At 39.7% G+C, this 23,286-nt stretch overlaps 1 protein-coding gene across 5 annotated transcripts in view; it reads left to right on the forward strand.

Moving 5' to 3' along the window:
* LOC130930622 (neuronal PAS domain-containing protein 3) overlaps positions 1-23,286 on the forward strand; it is a 267,831-nt gene that overhangs the window by 69,531 nt on the left and 175,014 nt on the right. For all 5 annotated transcript variants that reach the window (XM_057858590.1, XM_057858591.1, XM_057858592.1 and 2 more), the window contains one exon: positions 18,148-18,249. In XM_057858590.1, the coding sequence (XP_057714573.1) occupies positions 18,148-18,249 (102 nt within the window). The remainder of the gene's footprint in view (positions 1-18,147; positions 18,250-23,286) is intronic.

The raw sequence follows: 23,286 nt of genomic DNA on the forward strand, positions 1-23,286 counted from the left end.
TCTTAATATCTGAACATTTAAATATGTAAACTAAAGTGCAATCACATTCGTAAATAAACGGCTTCTGGTTTTTGAAATGTAAATAAACCAATCTATTGTGATAAAACAACAAAATTGAAATAACTGCATTAACCATCAAAGTGAAGTCTAACTGTAGTCTTGAAACAAATGTGAATAAGGAAAAATATTGCAATAAAATATTGCAAACTGGTTAAACTTGAGAGTAGCTGAGATCTGTCATGACAGAACTTTGCTTCAATGATATCTGGCGCTATCTAGCGTCGTGAATGGGTACAATGTCTAGACCACGAATATAAGACGACCCCCACTTTTTCAGTCTTATTTCAATGCAAAAAACACCGTCTTATATTCGGGCCAATACGGTAACGATGTGTTAATAATTTCACACATACAGTGCCCTCCATAATTATTGGCACCCCTGGTTAAGATGTGTTTTTTAGCTTCTAATATTTTTTTTTATTATTCAAATAATATGGGACCTTAATGGGAAAAAAAAGAGAAAAATCCAACCTTTCAATACAAGTGCATTCATTCAGTGGGGAAAAAAAATCCCACATAAAGAAAAAATTATTTGACATCAAATAATGTGTGTCACAATTATTAGAACCCCAGGTGTTAAAACTTTGTACAACCCAGTTTTGCCAACAAAACAAGGTCTGGGGACTGAGATGGCCATGGGAGGAGCTTGATTTTGTGTCTGGTGAACCATTTCTGTGTAGATTTGGCCATATGTTTAGGGTCATTGTCTTGCTGAAAGACCCAGTGACGACCCATCTTCAGCTTTCAGGCAGAGGGCAACAGATTTTGATTTAAAATGTCCTGGTATTTCAAAACATTCATGATGTCATGCCCCCTAACAAGGTTCCCAGGGCCTTTAGAAGCGAAACAGCCCCACAGCATCACTGACCCACCCCCATACTTCACAGTGGGTATGAGGTGCTTTTCAGCATCCGCATCTTTCGTGGCACACCAGACCCACTCAGAGTTTTTGTTGCCAAAAAGCTCAAACTTGGTCTCATCTGACCAAAGCACATGGTCCCAGGCTTCAACTGGGGGAAAAAAAATATTAGAAGCCAAAAAAAACACATCTTAACCAGGGGTGCCAATAATTATGGAGGGCATTGTAAGTCGCTCCAGAGTATAAGTCACACACCCAGCCAAACTATGAAAAAAACTGCGACTTATAGTCCGAAAAATGCGGCAATGACATTGTTCTGCAACAAAATTATCAAAAAATTACTTTGTATTTCTTATAGCTTTGGTGCAATGTAACTGATAGTGTTGAATGTGTGCATAATATATTAAATCGATCAAAACCTCTTGAATCGAAGCAGACATTGTAATATCGGCAAATAGTGTATCATTGTTCAAACAATTGAAATTGTGTCGCATCGTTATGAAATTGGTAATTTGCAGCCCCACTAAATACAGTATATGTATGTATTTATTGTGTTGGTCTTTACATAATTAACCTACAAAACTAAGAGTTGCGAGAATGTTTTGTGCATGTGTTTTTGTGGAGTAGTACTTCCTGTTTTTTGTTTCATTTTGTGGCTCCATTGGCACCCACCATAATATCTTATTCATTTATAGTATATCAGAGGCAGCAACGAGAAACAAGTGACGTTCTTACCTTGTTGCCAGCATTAAATCTGTAGAAAACTTTGTGCTGATAAGAAATTTATCCAGCAGAGAAGTTCCTATTAGTATAGCAAGCACGAGTGGGCCCCAGGACACTAACAGGCTGAGGGCTGCACGTGCATGCCCTCAACTGGCTAAATCCGAACCTACAGGCACAATAAGTCCGCAATTAATTAATCAGCCCTTATACGAAATCCAACAACAACAAACCTCCCCCGAAAAAAACAAAACAAATTGGGCTCCGAGGATGGATACCACACAGGAAGAAATTTGAAGCCTCAACCTTAAATCTATGTATAAAGAAGACATGTTAACCACTTCATGTTGTCTCGCTTGACAGTTTTCATGCAGAGAAAAATGTTTCCAACTAAACTATTTTTTTTTTTAGATCAGTGCTCATAAAGTGGTCGAATGTTGTAGTTGAGGATGTGGCTGAAAAGCCAGAAGTGCTGCTCCAATGCGTCGTTTTCTTTTCCTGTACAGTCCAAAAATGGCACCTTAGTTGTGTATTCCAGGTCCACAGTATTTTATTCCGTAGTTTTGCGTCTTATGCTGCATTCAAGGAAGGTGGGAAGCCGGAGTTTTCCAACCGGGAAAAATATTGTTGGAACGCCACTCGTATTGGGAGGTTCTAGTCGCGAAGTCCGGAAAAAAAAGTACCCCGACTTCACCAGTTGCTTCAATCTGACGTCACTCGACAAAATGCCGAAAAGCAGGCTGTCAATGGTCAAACATCAGTTCACGATTGTAAGATTAATTTATCTGTATCTATTAATTAATAAATAAATTTAGTTAACACAACTACCCATAACACTGTATGATTTGTACTGACTCTGGTTGACGATATGCTGCTATTTGCATGAAGTTATCCGATAATTTGTACAAAAGATATTCCTTTATTTGTAGAAATAAAGCAAATTATACAAATATATTTATCTGTATCTATTATAAAGCAGTTTACAGTCTGTGCTATTTACTTCAGCCGTCAATTTTCCTCCACTATTTGATCGCTTACAAGGAGCCTGGTTTGCTGGAGGTCAAAACGTGGTTTGATGGCCAAAATAAAAATCAACTTGTCACGATCTGCCATCTTTGCTGTTTACATTCGCTTGGATCGCTTTGAGGTCGCAACTGGTACCATCCGAGTGGGATAAGTCCAACTTCCCACCTTCCTCGAATGCAGCATTAGTCTGTCCTTAAATTAAACGAGCATGTGTCATGAACAGTAATTGTGTCTTGTTCTGCCATTAAATTAAATGAGCATGAGTCACAAACAGTAAAGGCTGATTTATGTTTCTGCGTTCCATTGACGTCGGAGCAACGGCGTAGACCCGACGTCGTCACTGAGCAATCGAAGTTCTGAGTCAAGGGAACGCATTGCTCTGTAATTCACCACCAAGCCACTAGTGGGGTGTGGCTTTGTCTTTGTACGGGTTTTGGGGCACTCCTTAGTTTTCCTCCGGTCATATACAGCAATAGTAACGGATATGGAACGTGTGTATTTGGAGGTATGAACGTGTGTATTTGGAGGTATATAGCTAATCAATATTGAACAACAAATGTTAATACTGTATGCTGAGGCGTAAGAGACATAGAAGACATTTGTGGATGTGTTTGAATGTTTGAAAATGGCGGTGATGTGCTGAACCGGAATCAACGGTCTGAGAGGACCAGTCACAGTCCTTTGACATTTACGTCACGACGAGTTGAAGGTACGCATAGTCAGGATTTTTTGGGGGCGCACATCAGGCTATGGCGTAGGGTCCAAACCAGGTCAGCGTTAACGCTGTAGGTCCGCCGTCACTGCAACGCAATAGCATAAATCAGCCTTAAAGTGCGTACGATAGGATAAAAAAAAAGTCTTAAATAGCATTATTATGTGAATTAGAATCATATTTTGAGACAATTTGACTATATACAACAATATAGCAAAGCGCAGATGACGAGAAATTAGTCTTTTAATCTGCTGGTTAACCACGCCTACTATTATAGGGCTCTAGCGTCCCCAACAAGTTGATGACGTCAGCGGGAGAATGGGCTCATCGGTTTTACTATTCAGCCCACTGAGGGGGAATTATTCAGAACGAGGAAAACATGACAAAGAGAGCCGCAAAATGTCATTGTTTCAGTCTCTCTGCTCCAATATTTTTACAGGATATTCTTTTTATCCAAGTATTTTTCCCCAATAGCTAAATAAATGGCATGGTCGTGACAAATAACAGTCTTGTGCTAAATGGAATATGAAATAATAAAAATGCATTTATTCTTGCAAAATTACTCCATAATGGTCAAAACTGTCGACTTCACCTTTACTGTCGCACCTCCCGAACGATATTTTATGCCATCTAAATCGGGCTTATGTCATTTCCCTTCCCCGGCTTCGGAGAATGTAAACAAACCAAGAGGCGTGACAGCTAGCCGACATGTTAACCCAAACCGAGTGATGTTTCAAAGTCTTTGAAGCGGAAAATCACACATAACTACCCCGTATCATTTCACACGACGACTGGGTTGTCGATTGTCTTCGCCGATCGGCAAACCGCCCAGCGGAGAGCAATTTACAGCTCGTTCCCCTACTACGGACAGGAGAGCTCTCCAGGGAAGCAGCTGCACAATGTTACTAATGTGTATGAGGAGAGCTTTTTACATGCCCATTCATGATCAAACGTAAGTAGTCCTTTATTTAAAGAAAGTTTGTAGTGTTTACTTTGTAATCGCTGTATTTGCGGCTATTTTTAAGTTAAAGTTGAAATTTCTGATCGGTCGGAAAATTTGACACCGGGCACATGACCACAATAAGCCGAATATAGTGCTCTCCCGGCGGGAGGATGTGCGACAAACCGCCAGTGTTGTGCCGAAAAATAGTCGCCGCGCATGCATGTCAGCCACAAAATGCAAGCCACCTACATATTAAGATGATCCCAGTATTTGACATAATACAAAACACGATGTCTACTCACTTCCTCGTAAGTCCCGTGGTCCCACAGTAGTAGGGCTTGTTTTGGCCAATATCCACCGGTGAATGGGAACCTTTTGAAACCCTAAAAAGGCGCACACGCCTCTCCCTTGTAGAGCAAGATATTTCTGCAGCCGTTTGACTGGCTTGATGCGAAAAATAAACGTATTAATCCGCAAAATCAGCAGAATCAGTCCTTCTCATACAACAGTCCGACTGTATAGTGAAGAGGACTCCTTCTTTCGTACACGTCACAGCGCCCTCTTTCTCAACTCGAGACTGTTGCCGGAAGTCACTCATTTTCATGGCGCGGCATTAAAAAAACTAAATAAATATAGCGATCGCTTCCACACACATCCACATATTATGAAATAAACATGCTTTTTCGTGTCACAGGCACTCTAAATTTTACATTTACTGTAGGCCTCCATCTTTTTATTAAGGCTGGGACTTCAGTGCATTAATTATGAGGAATTAATCACAAAAAGAAAAACATCCACATTTTTAGTTGCGGTTTGCATACCAATAAATAAAAACAGAAATGCACTCTGTCAAAGGCACCCAATAACACTTTAAGTTTGATTTGATTTTGTAGTGCTAGATGTCCAATCTATTTTGACTCTGAGGTTGCTTGGCTGCGATTACTCACTGCCATTCTCTCCCTCAACTAGACATCCTGGATTGGATGTCTAGTACCGGCAATGGCAGCCAGTGAGTTAAATGACTGCCCTATAAGGAGTTAATATTCATTTTTTTGGGTCACATTTCCACCTAAACTCATTGGCTGCCTTTGACAGTGTTTTACATCCAATCCATTTGGACTGGGATTGGATGATTGCTGAGTCTGACTGGCTGCTTTCAGAATGCAAAGAAGGAAGCACATGTAACGACCGGCATACTTTATGATTCCTTTCGGGTTATTCCCAGCAGCTGTTTACATTGGCTGGTGTGTATTTTGTGCCTTTAGTGTGTGTCGCATGGCGCTGCAAACGACCTTGACAGTCGCAGCTCAAGAGTTTTTCTTTGTGTCTCTTTGAGTGTTTTACTTGTAATGAAATGTGCACGTCCGCTAAAGGCGTGATTAGCATATATATTGTATTGACACGCGCTTGCTTTTCTTTTCCTTTTCTTTCAAGTGTTTCTGTTTTTTATTTGCGCCGCTGGAGCCACCGCAGCAGTCGACTATTATTTACACTCCACCTTAACAAGGAATTGCCACCAACAACAAAAGGTGTTCACCATTATTTCGTTCACGTTCTGCTCATGTCGATGTCACTTTGTGATGATGTCATAAGGCCATATTGTCACCGGGACATTTGCGTCAATCGGTGACGATGTTGGAATTTCCCATGTTGCATTTCAGGCAAATGGATTTTTTGAGTTAAGATGCACTGACACATCTTGAGATTCGAAACAACATTGCTCAAACAAAATTACAATAAATAGATATATAATAATTAGGGCTGTAAAAATTATCGCGTTAACGTGCGGTAATTAATTTTTTAAATCAATCACGTTAAAATATTTGACGCAATTAACGCACATGTCCCGCTCAGACAGTATTCTGCCTTTTGGTAAGTTTACAGCAAGGCTTTTCGTGCTGTCTAACAGCGAACTCTTGTGGTCGCTTTGCGACATGGTTTATTATTTTCTTGCCAGTTCAATATGGCTGCACGACTCGGGCTGACGCCTATGTTGTAATGTTGTGCTTATATGATCCTTGGACAAGATTTGTCCGTAAGTATGGTTGTTGTAAAGAATGTACATATTATGTTAGTAAGCGAAATGTTATATTTTTTGTATGAGACGCTTTTTGTTTATGTTTAGTGAACCTGTATAGCGTGCTAAGCTAACGTTGTTGCTAATGCAGTGCTTGTGTACTTTTTTTTTGTAGTTTTACGACGGTCTAAAGAGGACAATGGTTTGAGGCCATTTTATTAATAAATCAGATGAAAAAGGAAGAAGTCTGATTATTAAGGCGTCATTTACTAGCTGTCTAGCTTTGGGAAAAGTAGACGCTTCGGAGTGAGGACAGCATAGACAGATTTAAATGACTGTAGAGTGAAATGCCCACTACAGTGCTTATGTACCGGTGTTCTGCCAAAATCTCCTACATCGGCGAAACGTCCTACATTAGTCGAATTTAACACCCAAAGTACTACTGTGCGCTCTAAACTTGTTTTGCTTAGATGCATACAGGAATAACGTAATAAAAAAATGCCTGCAGAAAATATTTAAATGAAGTTATATCAAATAAGGACGGTTTAAATACACTACGTGACTAATGTGGTCAACTGCTTCAAAGCTAACACAAAAAAACACAATGGTTAAAAGTATGAGAGGGTAATACATGCAAAAAGTATCTTTGAGGCAATGAAAAGGTTCTAGATAACTAAATAAAAACAAAAATAGTGAGTACTCACCGCTTCTAACCGAAAGCGCGCTTAGCATTGTGTAGGACGTTTCGCCGCGTAGTAAGGAATGGCCGAACACCGGAATTGAATGTATATATCCATCTTGTGTCTAATCTTTCCATTCCAACAATTTATTTTACAGAATATATATATAATTTACAGAAAAATATGGCATATTTTATAGATGGTTTGAATTGCGATTAATTAATTTTTAAGCTGTAATTAACTCGATTAAAAATTTTAATCTTTTGACAGCCCTAATAATAATACCAAATATTCGCTCATTAAACAAAAATATGCTACAGTAATGAGTTCATATTATGATTCTACCTCTTTGAAATTTACATGTTATTTTTGGACTATAAAATGTTATTTCTTGTCAATTAATTAGATTTTTACTTTTGTATTTTTATTTCATTTCTTAAATCCCTCATATATAACATAATTACCATCATTTTACATTTTCCCCTCTGTAAATAACATCCTTAAGCATGTCAAGTTGTGGCATTCAGATAATGATTTCATGTGTTTATTTTTAATCCAATTTTATTTCTATCCCTTTTAATATTATAATTTATGATGACTTTTTGTATTTACATATTACAAGTTCATATCTCATTCTCACAGTACTAAAATTTTCATCCCACGTTTCTATTTTATTTAACATATTTTTTCCCCTTGCGATGTTGCAATATTATGACTTCCTTCTGCTTAATAGGACTTAATTCTCTTTATATTATAATCAATAACTGCCATCCTCCCAGTTCAAATAAATTGGAAGTCTTTCACTGCCAGTGGCAGAGAATAAGTTAAAGGTGGTGGGCTTTTGGCTCGTGCTCTAGATCAGGGGTCCTCAACCTTTTTTGCACCACAGACCGGTGTGATTTGGGTCTTTTTTTCACGGACCGGTTTACTGTCAAATTTTGCACTCTTATAAAATTTTGCTCACAAAGCTTTTGTGGCGGTGAAAAAAGCCTTCTTTTCTATTCATTTGGACTCTCAATGTTATCCAACGGTGCTAAAAAACTATTTACATCATAAACATACATGTGCAACAGGAAAATGGCGTAAATTAATGCTTAACGACATGGCAAAGTCGTTAAGTGAGAGAGCTGCGTGCAGTTGCTGTGTGCCGCTAACATGGCAAATGTAAGTTAATATTCCTTTCTTTAAAATAAGTTTGTAGTATTGCTTTGGAATCGTTGCATTCGCGGTCATTTTTTATGTTACGCGCATGCCAAATTTGTCTGAACACCGGCAATGTGCGGCAGAAAAATACAGCAAATTTAAAATAACATTTGTTTTTAGCCCCGTCATGTTAAGTGAAGGGAAAGTATAACTCACCCGCTGAATCAGTGGGAGGCCTGAGGTTGTTTCGTTGAGACGAGCTGGTCCCGAGATGGGAGAGTGAGAGAAGCCCGCTTCACAAAGATACGATGTTGGAAATTGTAGCACAGTTTTCAGTGGTCTCCTAGCAATGTCATGATATTCCGAAATGACTTTAATCCAGAACCTCGGTAGAGTTGTTGTCTCAAATGTACGTTTAAGGTCGCCGTGATTTGCGATCTCTACAAGCTGATATTGCTATTTCACCAACATGCTCGAATCACTCAGTTTATACACATACTGGTCACGAATCCACTCCTTCGCAGTTCGTGGGTCTTTAGTGATTGGGAAGTAGCATAGATTTTGTTTTCTTTGAGGTTGTAGGCTCATCTTCTGGCTTGTCAGGTTCCCTTTTTCCCGTAAAAAATCTGTCCAAAGACGTTTGTTTTTCAATCATTCTAGTGTGGGGGCTAATTATTTCCGAGAACAAATGTGATGGGCGACGACCTACGTCATACGTTATTATCAAGGCCAAGCGCACATAGATATACAAAACAAGATGTACTGCTAACAGTCCAATCAATGCATTTCTATGACGACCTCCTATCCTGTAGTTGTATATCTAGAGTAGACAGGGATATTGGTGTGTTAAGCGACACAGGCCAAAGTCAAGCGGCCAGAATGTGGTCGTTAATAAATTATTTATTATTTCTGCGCGGCCCGGTACCAAATGCGCCACGCCGCGGCCCGGTCGTTGGGGACCTCTGCTTTAGATGGTGAAAGCAGAAACTTTCCCCCCTCAATTAATAGAACGCACTGCAGATTTCCGCAGAGGTCACATATCTGTTGCCTTGATCGCAGGGTCACCAAAATTGCCTCAACAAGCTAACTTACCTCGGAAAGTTGGCGTCATTACAAAAAAAAAATTAAAAAAGCAGCGACTTTTATCCTCCAAATTGTCACCTGTAAAAGGAATGTGTTTCAAGGATATACTCTCGCTTATCACAGAGCTTTGCACGGACATGAAAATCCACTTACGCTCAATTCTATGCACCTGTGCCGCCTACCAAAATAAAGCCCTCAAAGTGGAACTCAAAACTAAAGTTTGGAAATATTTGTGTAGTCATGCTGCACCAACAGTCAACACGAACGAGTCTTGATTGGATGCCAAAGAGGTTGCCAGGCATCCACTTTTTCCCCCCACACAAAAAACAGACACAGCCAGCATCTCCACGACAACCGGATGTCTTTTCATCAAGTCTGTGTCTCCATGGAAGTGGAAGGAAGCAGGGGGGCCATTACAAGATAAAAAAAGGTATGATGGGAATCCTAGGCATACTGACCTCATATCAGCCCTTCTGCTTACTGAAAGTAGGGCTATATGTGTGATATAAAGACAAAAAAGATTGCGTTTAAAAAATATATATATATCAATTATTGGAAGGCAGTTTATACTGACAGTACAATAAGTCTTGTTAAATCTTTTGTCAGTGGACAATGTGCATCTGCCAGTGAGTATGATTATATTTCTTGATTTTTTTTTTTCTTCATGAAATTTCATTTTTGAAATGAGAGACAACTCATAAGCTGCTATTGATGCTGGTGGACTTCCAAAATGTTTTGACTGGAAGGGATTGGCAGGGATCATTCGTTCAATCGCTGCCATACCCTTCAAAATGAATTGGATATCCATCGCCGTCAATGGCACTGAAACATGGCCCAGCCACTGCTGGCCATTCCAGTTAATATGGAAATGGAATCAAATGACAGCTAATAAGTGAAATAATGTGATGTGATGCTAATTTTCAGTAGCGTGTATATGGTGTAATCCAGACATGTCCAAAGTCCGGCCCGGGGGCCAAATGCGGCCCGTGGTCAAATTTCATCCGGCCCCCAGCGTCCGTCATAAAACCAATAACGTGTGGCCCGCACATAGACTTAATAAATTGGTCAGCAGTACTGCTACCAGCACATGAAGTAGCTTACACACTAAATGCTGCTCCTCTTTTATCCACTGAAAGGCAGCAGCACTCTAAGCAACAGTACCCCGTGTGACCCGTTACTCCCAATTTTCTAAAATGGCAACAATCAACAAAAAAAAAAGAAAGTTGACTGTGACGGCCGACGCTTCAAGGATAGGTAGAAATTGGACGATTACTTCACTAAAATACGCAACAACTGTGTCTGCCTCATTTGCAAAGAGACGGTCGATGTTTTTAAAGAGTTCAATGCGAGGCGATATTACCACACAAGACACGTTGACATGTAAGACAAGATTACAGGGAAGGTACGTAGCGAGAAATTGAAGCTAGTTTAATTTTACAGTAGCAGTATTTCACAAGAACCCGACAATCGAAAGAGAACGCCACAAAGGCTAGTTGCAAAATGGTTGAAATTATTAATTAAAAAAAATACCGTATTGGGCTGAAAATAAGACAGTGTTTTTTTTTTTGCATTGAAGTAACACTGAAAAAGAGGGGGTCATCTTATATTCGCGGCCTAGACATTATACCCATTCACGACGCTAGATGGCGCCAGATATCATTGAAGCTATGTTCTATCATGACAGATCTCAGCTACTCGCCCCATTCACGACGCTAGATGGCGCCATATATCATTGAAGCGATGTCCTGTCATGAGAGATCTCAGCTACTCTCAAGTTTAACCAGTTAGCATTATTTTATTGCAATGTTTTCCGTATTCAGATTTGTTTCAAGACTACAGTTACAGTTAGACTTCACTTTGATGGTTAATGCAGTTATTGCAATTTTGTTGTTTTATCACAATTGATTGGTTTATTTACATTTCAAAAACCAGAAGCCGTTCATTTACAAATGTGATTGCACTTTTGTTTACATATTTAAATGTTCAGATATTAAGATTTGAATGAAGCAAAATAACATGCTTTTTCTCCCAAATATATTGTTATAATCATTTGTTTCGGATGTACTGTAATTATTTTCTGTATAAAAATTAATTTGGTGTTCAAAAAGTCTTTTTTCAAACTTGTCTTGTAAAAGAGGGGGTCATCTTATAATCAGGGCCGTCTTATATTCGGGCCAATACGGTAATAAAGCAAATGTGACACAGAATGGCTAAAAGTTGCTTAAATATCTTGTTCTACGTAAAGGACGTCAGCCAAGGTCGGCCCCTCACATTTTTACCACACCAAATCTGCCCCCCTTTGCAAAAAGTTTGGAAACCCCTGGTGTAATCCATTTCATGTTAACATTAAGCTAACAGTTTTCGTTAATGTCAAGTATGTTTTGGATTTTGATGTATTCCTATTAGATCATTATTAACAACAATATCATATTGATCCCTGCTTATCCTTTTCGTTCTTGTTTAATGTTTATTTCAGAATCAAGCACCAGATCCAGATGGTGAGCAATAAGAAATAAATCAACTTATTGGACTTGAGTCCTCATTGAAGGAGAATCTTGAATCCTAGTCATTTTTTCCCTCCCTTCTGTTGCCTCCCACACCAACTTGCCCCCTCCCCCTTCCTCTCTCGCCTGCCCCCGCCCGCTCCTCTCGCCTACCTACACAAATCAGATATGACAGGAAATATTGTCCTTGTAATGGAGACTCAGGGCACTCTGCCTCAATATGTGCAGCTAAATAGGCCTGATATACATCAACACACATACACACACAAAGTGGAGTGAAGTGAATTATTGGTCTGCAGTGTGACGGTCATCTGGGCTTGTTGTCGTAGCACAAAGCTTTTATATCGTTAGTCGCTAATTGGACGCTACTTGATTAAAAAAGTGTCATGTGATTGTGTGCTTTACTTATTAACGTGTATGTGTGTACTCACAGAGGTCAATGTGACACAGTGGTTGAAGGCGTAACCATTTTATTCATTACGGGGAGTCAATAGTTTCATCAGATTGACCTCCAGGTTTTTTTTTTCTGATGAGTTTACATTGTGGCAAGAAGTGGTTTTTTTTGTTTACTAAACTTGATGAAATACTGTATATATTATCAACAAGTTCATAACAGCAGTTGACCTCAAACCATTTGGAAATGTTTTCGGCGAGTAAGTTGAGAAGTTTCATGAAGACAAAAGTGGGATTTCGCCACAATCTTGTGACGTCTTCCTGCCTGGAAAAGACATTGAGAACTACATTTATGTGAATTGAGGCACTCCGCTCTGACTAAAGTACAGCTTTGATGCCTTCGGTTGCATTTTTTTTTTTTTTGTCAAACAACTATGTCGAATGGAGTTGAGCAGCTTCATATCAACAATATCAATGCTTCAGTACTTCCAGGGCTAAGGAACTATGTTGTAAGTTGTTGTAAGTAAGCTGATAAGCTTCATTTAGACAGATATTAGCGCTTTGGTGCTATTTGGGTGTCAAAGTGGGTTGAGTGTCATTGAAACAAAAATAGGCATTTTACTTATGTTGAGGAACTTGGGGTAAGTTGTAGAGCTTTATTTTGACAAAATAGGGGCGCCATTTTGGTGTCAAGGAAGCATTGTCCCCTCTAAGCTGTGCACGTGCGCAATCGCGCACTGCTTGCACAAACTCGGTGCACAAAATAAAATTCAACAGAAACGTCTTGTAGTGTCACTAAAGGCTGAGTTATGCTTCCGCGTCAGACCTGCGCTGTCAAGGAAGATCCGATTTACGAACCTATGCCGTAGCCTCTCTGGCTCCTTTTTTTCCGACTTGGCGTCGCGTCAACGAGTGTGGCGTGGTGGAAATCGACTATGATTGGTCCGCTCAGACAGTTGTTTCCGGTTCAGTGCGAAATCACCGGTATTATCAAACATTATTTTTCTACACGCAAAAATGGACCAAGCCGACGAGAGTATCAACGAAGAGCAAGTACGACAACTTCTACAATGTCTCGTCAAGACATTATGAAGATTGCCAAATGTCAAGCAATTCTTGAGAGGAGATTGCTGAAAATACAGGGCTGGATGGCAGCCAGCGATTGAATAAAAAAATAAAAAAATAAAAAATAATAAAAAAATGGAAGAACCACGAGACAAGTATGTGTGTGTTCGGAATTGAGTGGCGACACGAAGCGATGACCCAGTCGGCCAAAAACTGCCAGCTTTTTATCACTTTATGTCATATTTTTGGTTGTTGCACTTCATCATTTATTGTGTACATATGTTTGCTCTGAGTCTGTGACTTATTTACGTGTCACACTTCAAGTATATGAAGAATAAAGCACAGTTTTGGTGTCAAAAGAGTTGTTTTGATGTTTAATTTTTAACAACAGACAGTTCGCACTCGATAAATCATCACTATTTGAGAGTGCCTCGGTGCCTTTATGATAACGTTGACATCAAAGCTTCCAACGCATTTCGAGAAGTTCCATAGATGCCAGAAATCTGCTATGGCTTCGCACTGGCTGGTTGTAGGACACGGCAAACAAAAACAAATCGGGCTGGAGGGCTTTGCAGACCTCGGACAAAACGCTGGACGCAGTGCTCGACGCCCGTTTGAAGCTAGCCACCACAGCTAGCTGGTATCCATTCAAGGCTAGAACTCTCTATGCGGCATCAAAAGTCGGACAGACCGCCTCGAAATCGTCTTCTCTGTCGCCTGCGCCTCAACATTTGTATGATCAACATTTCTATTCAATGTTGATGAGCTGAAGATCCACATTCAAGCATTCCATTTTGCATTGTTTATTTATTTTTTTCTCGGTTAAACTAGACGAGAGGAGAAAACCGTACAAACATAACGCCACACCATTCTAGTGGCTTGGCGGTGTATTACAAAGCAACGCGTCACCTGGCTGGAGAACCATCAAATGTCGAATGACGCCGTAGTCACTTCGCCATCACCGCCACACGGGAGCATAACTCGGGCTTTAAAAGACTACTGTTGGCGCGAGACTCCTATTGGTGTCTTCGATACGGCAACGCAACGCTCCCATTGGTGGGTTACTACACCACGATTGTTGCCTGGCACCGCCAGACTATTCTCCCTGTATTTTTCAAACACTGTGAGAGTAGTCTGGGACCCAGCCCATTAACGGCCTCTCGAGCAAGCACAAAATCAACCGTCCAATCAGATTCGTTTATTTGCGTGACGTGTTCTTAACGAGGAACGTCACTCTTGCGCACCGAAAGTCATCACTACAACAACACAGATGGCGAACAGGAGAGCCGAGAATATGTTCCAGTCCGCGGTAAAATTAGTTTTAAATGACCAAAAATCATCGACACAAGTCATTGACAACAGTCAACATGACTCGCGCTAACCATGTTGAATAAACTTCTCCTTTCTCCGCTCACGCTAGTTACTTGTCGCTTTAACAACGTCACGTCTGCCCGTCGCTGATTGGTCCACTCCGCTGTCTGTTTGCTGTGGCTTGCTCCGCCCTGGGAATTTGACCCGCCGGACGGTCGCCAGACTCAATCGCTGGAACAGCGGTGAGTCTGGTATACCAGGCAACCACGATTGTATACAATTGTGAGGTGCATGACCTGGGTGGGTGCGGCGAAAAATAGTGATAAGTGAGCTAGACTCCTGTGCTGATTTGAGGAAGGTTTTCTGTACCATTTAGCAACGTAACTCAATGGGCAACAGGCGTCTAGCCAATAATGTGACACAGTTCACTTCACTGGCGCTACGCAGCCCATAGGTGCCTTGCAGGTTAGCTAGCCAACAAGAGTGCAGCAGAGTAGAGACGCAAATGCTAACCCCTTATGGCGAAAAGAACGGGCAGCGATACTACACTCGTCAAGCCAACGTAAAAAAGAAATGCGGTTCTTTTAAGATGGAATGGCTGTCGGCGTATGTGCACATAGAAGAACAAGTGGTCAACTGAGTGAGATTTTTTTTTTTTTTTTTTTTTTTTCCGACCTGTCCTATATAGCTGCTTAGACATGGAGAATAGGAATCTTGAGTGTCCTTATTGTCTGAACAGTTTAAATGTGGGAGTTTCATACACTCCCATTGTGGTTGTTCATTATGTTTTATTTATTAAATTGCCTATGCCACAATTGGACCTTTTCCAGGTCAAAGCAGGACTCTTCCCATAGTTGTAGCAGGACTCTCACATATAACATAGTACACATCTTATGAACATGAGACTTTTGTCTTTTTCATTTTAAGTGGGCCAAATCAATTACATTAAAAGTAACTGCTTTATTTTCATTCTTTTAAAAAGCCATGTAACTTGCTATGATCCAAGGTTTTGAACAGGCGTGATACTGGTATGTGGCCACAGCGTACACATCTGATGTTGCTCACAGTTGTCCTTAGTTTGCTCAGTGAACTTTTGTGTCTGCTCAGACACATGAAAAATTAGTAGGAACATTGCAAGGAAGTATGGTCAAGTAAGTTGAGGAGTTTGATAAAACAAAGGTGGGCTTTGGTGACCTCTTTTGCCATGCTCATGCCCCAAAACTATGTTCAAATCAGATAAGGAGGGTCACTTACGTGGGGCTTTGCCTTTATCCAGTGGCATTGTTCTATGAGCATTTAAAAATCTTTAAAATCTTAAAAATGTTTCAAATGATCACTGCCAGCTACTCCCAGTTCTGATGGACCAGACGTCTATCGCCATCGCTGGCAGCCAGTACGTTTCTAATCGTAAAAATTTTAGTCATCGAGGACCTGACTGCATCTTCTCAAGTCACATTGTCGATTCAATGAATGGTCGCTCAGATGTAAATTTCAACTCTGGAAGTTAATATCATCAACACAAGCCATAATGTTTGTGTATGTGTGTGTGCGCTTCTCCATCTTCACACTGTGAATGTCAAAGAGCTGCACAGCTGTGGCGACCTGTCAGTCAGACACTGTGCTTGTGTGTGCACTCGGATGTGTGAGCACACTGATGTGTGACGAGAGCGGCGAGCTGCTCGAGCGTGAAGACAAAAAAGCAATGCGAGACGATGTCTTTTGTGTTTATATACTCATTCATCCATTTTCTATTCTGTTTCTCCTCATTAGACAAGCAGAAGTCAGGGGTACACCCTGGACTGGTCGCCAGTCAATTTCAATTAATATGTTGGGCACTAGATCTGGCACAAATGATTATTTAGATTTATCAATGATTATCTGCTCTTAGTGAGGAATGTGTACAGTTTTTTTCCCATTTAAAAAAAAAAAGAAAAAAAAAACATTTAAAAAGTCACTTAATAGTGGCAGCCCTACTGGTCACCAGTCTTCTTCTAAAACTCTCCTATTCCTATTCCTATTTAGTGGTAACCTTTAGTCCAGACATGAGGAGAGTTTGATTGAGTCGATCTAGCAGCTGACACGCTTGCTCTCACGCTGCTCTCGAGGCGTCAGGCGGGATGCCGACAACATCAAACGCAGCACAGGCGCTTTAAACGCTTCTTCAGAACAAACCTTAGCCCACCCGCCAGTCCAACGACCCTCCCCACCAAACTACTGCCGCCGTTTATGCCACCTTATTTATTTACCTTATCCCCCTCTTTTGTGCCTGGTCATGTAGCAAGTGAACAGAAGTTGCTTCTTCTTTGAGGAAGAACCAACATCTTTATATATATTTTTTTGAGTTATTGAAGATGAAGGAAAAATAAGGACACCGTGGATTTCAGGATTGTTTCCTGTGAATATTACTTGCTGTGATTATAGTATGTGTGCACCTTGACCCTGGGAGACCGTGTGGTGCTTTGCATAGAAACTACTGACAGTAACATAAAGTAGTAGAAGAAGTCATGCCAATGTTATTTCTGCGATAATTTATTTTTGGCAGCATCCATTAAGCATCTGCTGTGTTTTTGTAGTTATTGTCTATGACTTATCCTGTGGTGTACAATTATTGTTTTCAGAGTTAAATACCTCAACACCATGCTCATTTTCGTGAATGTGTCAGTGGTGTCTTCACTTGCAAATTAGCATTAATCTAACAAGTTGACTGGAAAAAAGAAATGCAAACTATGTTGTGTTTTTTAATACACAGTATGTTACATTTTCTTTGTGTGTTTAGTTATACAGTATACCTCAGTTGGAGTGTAGTCAATATCTTGAAAGCCATTAACGTTGGACTCTTTTGGACAGACTGCTACTGTATCTGCCAAGTGGTTGTCAGGCTGCCTTTTATGTGTATTCAAGTCTTTAAATATGTTACAGTAGACCCAAATTTACCTAAAAATGATTCTTCTTCCTAATATCTGCCAGACCTATTTGTGTTTCGACCTTACTTGAGCAAATCAGGTTTAATTTTTCCGTTATATCAAGGCTGATAGTGCACCACTAGCACACCACATTTAAAGGGAACACAAAGCTGACAGCTCTTTGGCTGTGAAGAAAGTAGGTGGTGTCTTTTAAATTCACCATTTGCACTATCACTAAATGAGCAAAATGTGGTCAAACACACAAGTCTGCACCCAAAAGTAGTGTGCCAAGTGCCATCACTGTATGAACTTACTGAATGTTCATATCCAGATGGTTTTGGTACATTTCCCACATCATCGTTGCAGTCCACTGACAATGTGAGCTTGCATCTGATGGATGAGCAGTTCCTCTACCTGTAAACGCCAGTCATGTAACAGTGAAAAAATCTGCAATAAATCAGAGCACTCGCTTGTCTTAACACGTCAATAAACATGTCACATGTACGTGTGCGTGTTTATGCAAAAATGTGAAGGAAAAAAAAAAATCATCCCACAAAAAGCTTGTGTTGATTTACAATCCAGTTGACAGCGAGCGATGTCGTTTACAAATAAAAGCTCCTGACAGACACGCTGTAAATGTTTCAGGTTTCTCATATGTGCTCACATCATGGCGGGGAACTCTTATAATTATTATTATTACTGTGTTTTTGTTTGTGTGTCTCTAACAGCGACCCCTACTGGGAGCGTCCGGCCAACGCGGGCAGCTGTTCCGCCTCCCGGCCGAAGACCCTTCACCTGGCCGGAGGACAGCAGCACACCTCGTCGCCATGGTAACTTTCAGTATGCTATGCTATTAGTCGTACGGATACAAATTCTAGTTTACTTTATGTCTGTTTTAGTGCTATTGACGGCGACAGAAGTCCAATTTATTATGAACTGGAGGACTGAAAGCTAATAATCGGTGCCGGCCCCTCCCAATCAGAATGGATTGGCAATCTATCGCAATCAATGGCTGGCTGGTTAAGACAAACATGCCTTATGGCCATTTTCTTCAATTTAATGATCTTGAATTTTCTCCAACTTGAAGAAAAAAATGTGCACCTGACTATCAGCCGCAGCACCCATATTTAAGAAAAAAAAAATACATGTACAGTGTAGGGCTGGGCGATATGGCCTTAAACATGTATCACGATAAATTGAGCAGATTTATCTCGATAACGATAAATGCAGATAAATTCGCCCAAGCGGACTGTTATATAATTTGAAATCAATGCATAAAATACAGATTAACTATTTCTTGTTGATTTATTTACCAGCATTCAATTTGATATACTGTATTTAACAATTGTACATGCAGTCTAAACATTAAGTTTATAAAAATGTATTGTAAGCAATAAGAATTCAAGTATGAACATTTATAACAGCGTGTATGACTTGAACAATGTACATTGTCAAAATCAATATGCCTGTGCAAACATGTAATTGTAACACAAATGACTTGCAGCTTGAACAGTACACTTCAAAAAGACAACTTATTGTTAATGGCTGCTGTGACATAATTATTAAATACAAGTGTTTACTTTATGGTTTAAGGGTTTTTTCCCCCCCAGTGCATTTTTTAATAAATGCACGCACAATAAAAATAGCTGGGGCCATTTCTCGGTCATTATAAGTTTTGCCGTTGGATTGTACTTTATGCTGAATGCTTTACCATCACAAAAGCTATCAGAGGAATCACACACAGACAGATACAAAATACCGCCACATAGTAATTGCTAGATGCAGTCCGTGCCCAATCCACTCATTAAGTTCAGCCGTTTCGACAATGTTAGAGCCGCTATCCGACTCCATAACGTTCATTTGTAGCGTTAGCCGCTAGCTAGCGTTAGCCTCGCTACCAGTAGAAAGCACTGAAAGCACCATCTCCGGAAATCGTGAGAACAAAGGAGGACAGCGGGTGAAAGCCCGTCTGGATGCCACCAAGAGTCTACTAAATGTCGGTTGAAAGTTTGGTGAACCTCCCTTAAGCCACACTCCATCACGTTTTGCTTGTAGCGTTAGCTGCTAGCGTTAGCTTACCGGGCTTTTGTTTGATTGGCTTCCTGATGATCACGTGACTCCTTACGTAAGCACATTCACTGCTTTCTTAAAGGGGAATGAACATAGACGAACAACACAGAATCAAAGCGGGATGAAAAGACTATATTTTCTTGTTTTATTAATTTACCGAATTTACCGACATGGTCAAAATTACGTCGGTCATCGTTAAGAATTTCGGTGACGGTAAATTTTCGGTTTACCGCCCTGCTCTAGTACAGTGTATCACAAAAGTGAGTACACCCCTTTCTGCAGATATTTAGGTACAGTACCGATATATCTTTTCAATGGACAACACTGACAAAATGACACTTTGACACAATGAAAAGTAGTCTGTGTGCAGCTTATATAATAGAGTTAATTTATTTTCCCCTCAAAATAACTCAAAACGACAGTACACAAGAAATCCCGCCCGTCTCATCAGACCATAGGACATGGTTCCAGTAATCCATGTGCTTTGTTGACATGTCTTCAGCAAACTATTTGCGGGCTTTCTTGTCTTCAGAAGAGGCTTTCTCCTGGGGTGACAGCCATGCACACCAATTTGATGTAGAGTGTGGCGTATGGTCTGAGCACTAACAGACTGACCCCCCACCTATTCAATCTCTGCAGCAATGCTGACAGTACTCTTGTAACGAGTCACATGACATTTTGGAGGGAAAATGACAAGCAGTACTCAATTTGGACATTTAGGGATGTACATATTTTCTAAGGGGTGTACTCACTTTTGTTGCCAGGGGTTTGGATATTAATGGCTATATTTTGAGTTATTTTGAGGGGAAAATAAATTAACTCTATTATATAAGCTGCACACGGACTACTTTTCATTGTGTCAAAGTGTCATTTAGTCAGTGTGAAAAGGTATACTTAAATATCTGCAGAAATGCGAGGGGTGTACTCACTTTCGTGATACACTGTAAGCCACACCTGACAATAAGCCGCAGCTGTCTGCTGTTTAATTTGGAAGAAATATTACATTGATCAAATATATTTTTATTATTTAAATTAATAATCCAACCTCTTCTCATTCAAATGCTAGGCAAACAGAAGTCCCATTAGTGTGTTTACAACTAGTCTGAAACAACAGAGGCACTTCACTTTCATAAACTTTCCCGATAATTATAAGAAAAAAACAAAATCCTCTTGACCTTGACGTCTTAGCTTGTAGCAGAAAAAGTCCTTTTCAAATATCCATAGTAAATCTGGGCTAATGATGCCAGCGCTACTTCTAATGTAGCAGCTTGATCGGAGCACACCGTGAATGTCTGTTCTTGAAATCTGTCAAAGCACTCATGGCTAGCGTTAATCCAAAGGCAGAGTTTGACTTTTGGAGCTGCGGGGGCACAAAATGTTGATGACTCTGAAACGCAATGTCAGCAGTAAAATTAACTTACAAGAATATTTATAATAATAAGTTGACCATTTTTTGTTTCCCATCATTCTTGAGGGGAATTCTAAATCAGGCTGCTTAGGCAATACTTTTCGCCAAGATCGTGAACCATTGAATATGGTACGCCCACCGGTGTCGTGTCAATGTAGTTACCCCAGTCAAAAATTGTATCCCCTGGGTGGAGCCATATGGAGGTAGATTTGTGTCTTTATTATTCAATCCCAAAAAAAAGTGGCTTAAAAAACAAACAGTTGCTTCAATCAAAACATGTATTTTCAATTAAAAAAAAGTCGCTTCAATCAAAAAAAAAAAAAAAAAAAAGTTTTTGAATGCAAAAATAAATTTGAAACAAACAAACAAAAAAAATGCATGTGAAAGCTATTTTTCTTTGATTTAATTTTTGGGGGGATTTAAGCAACTTTTTTGATTGAAGTAATGTTGATATGTGTTTGGGCCACATTTTGGCTAGGATGTTTTTGTCTTTATTATTCAATCAAAAAATAAGTTGCTTCAAAAAATATATATTTTCAAAAATCACTTCAATCAAAAAAAAAGAAAAATTTTAATCGTAAAAAAAACATTTTTGAATGCGAAAAAATATTTGAGATTGAAAAATTTGCACTTGAACACTCAGTTTTCCATTGAAAATGTTTTATTTGATTGTAGCAATCCCTATTGTTTTTGGGCCATATTATGGATAGGACATTTGTGTCTGAATCATTCAATCCCCCCAAAAACTGCTTCAATCCAAAAAATATTTTCAATCAAAGAAAAAAATCCTTTGAAAAACAAAATTGCCCTCCCCTATTTTTAAATATTTTTTTTAAATTACATGCAAAGCAAATGACCGTCTAAGGTGCTAGACACATGATCTGTTCGAAAAATAATTTTGACCCATTACAAAAATATATTTTTTTGTTCATTTCATTCATTTTTGTTGCAGCTTTATTGATTTACAACTTTTATATATATAGAAAAGGTCATTTTTCATGCAATGACACGTTTCCCCCCTTAAAATCCGCTTATGTTTTAATCTGTTCTTCTGCAATCACGTCAAGAATCAGACGGACCCTTTAGGGAGTGAAACATAGTGACTGACAATCTTGGCTAGCAAAATGCTATCATAGCAAGATCGTCAATCCACCCATGGCTAGCCTGATATTGTTCTTATGAAGAGACACCAAGGGAAAAAAATTGCCTTCTCATAAAAGTAACCTTGAGAATGCTATCCCTAGGAAACAAAGTTAAGGGTTTAACAATGCCAAACTCAGAGTGTTGTTGGATAATGGAACACATGCGTTCGTAAGCAGAGAGACTGAATGCACGGAAAAAGTAGCAATCTCAGCATGGTGCTTTGGACAGCCAAGCAAAATGAATGAAAGAAACAAGGTTGCAGGATGATTTTGAGTTAACCTGTAAAAATTCAAAAACTACCTGCTTTGTTATTAAAGCCGCAGGATTCAAAGTGAGGAAAAACGCAGTCCCTTATAGTGTGAGAAATAGAGTACATGCCATTTTTATATATGTACAGTGGGGCAAATAAGTATTTAGTCAACAACCAATTGTGCAAGTTCTCCTTCTTGAAAAGATTAGAGTGGCCTGTAATTGTCAACATGGGTAAACCTCAACCATGAGAGACAGAATGTGGAAAAAAAACCTGAAAATCACATTATTTGATTTTTGAAGAATTTATTTCCAAATTAGAGTGGAAAAAAAGTATTTGGTCACCTACAAAAAAAGCAAAATTTCTGGCTGTCAAAGAGGTCTAACTTCTTCTAACGAGGTCTAACGAGACTCCACTCGTTACCTATATTAATGGCACCTGTTTTAACTCATTATCGGTGTAAAAGATACCTGTCCACAATCTCAGTCAGTCACACTCCAAACTCCACTATGGGCAAGACCAAAGAGCTGTCGAAGGACACCAGAGACAAAATTGTAGACCTGCACCAGGCTGGGAAGACTGAATATGCAATAGGTAAAATGCTTGGTGTAAAGAAATCAACTGTGGGAGCAATTATTAGAAAATGGAAGACATATAAGACCACTGATAATCTCCCTCGATCTGAGGCTCCATGCATGATTTCACCCCGTGGCGTCAAAATGATAACAAGAACGGTGAGCAAAAATCCCAGAACCACACGGGGGGCCTAGTGAATGACCTTCAGAGAGCTGGGACCACAGTAACAAAGGCTACTATCAGTAACGACAGCCCCAAAACATCACTGCTCTAGAGGAGATCTGCATGGAGGAATGGGCCAAAATACCAGCAGCAATGTGTGAAAAGCTTGTGAAGAGTTACAGAAAACGTTTGGCCTCTGTTATTGCCAACAAAGGGTACATAACAAAGTATTGAGATGAACTTTTGGTATTGACCAAA

Source organism: Corythoichthys intestinalis, chromosome 15, assembly GCF_030265065.1.
Source record: "Corythoichthys intestinalis isolate RoL2023-P3 chromosome 15, ASM3026506v1, whole genome shotgun sequence".
NCBI classification, from domain to species: Eukaryota; Metazoa; Chordata; class Actinopteri; order Syngnathiformes; family Syngnathidae; genus Corythoichthys; species Corythoichthys intestinalis.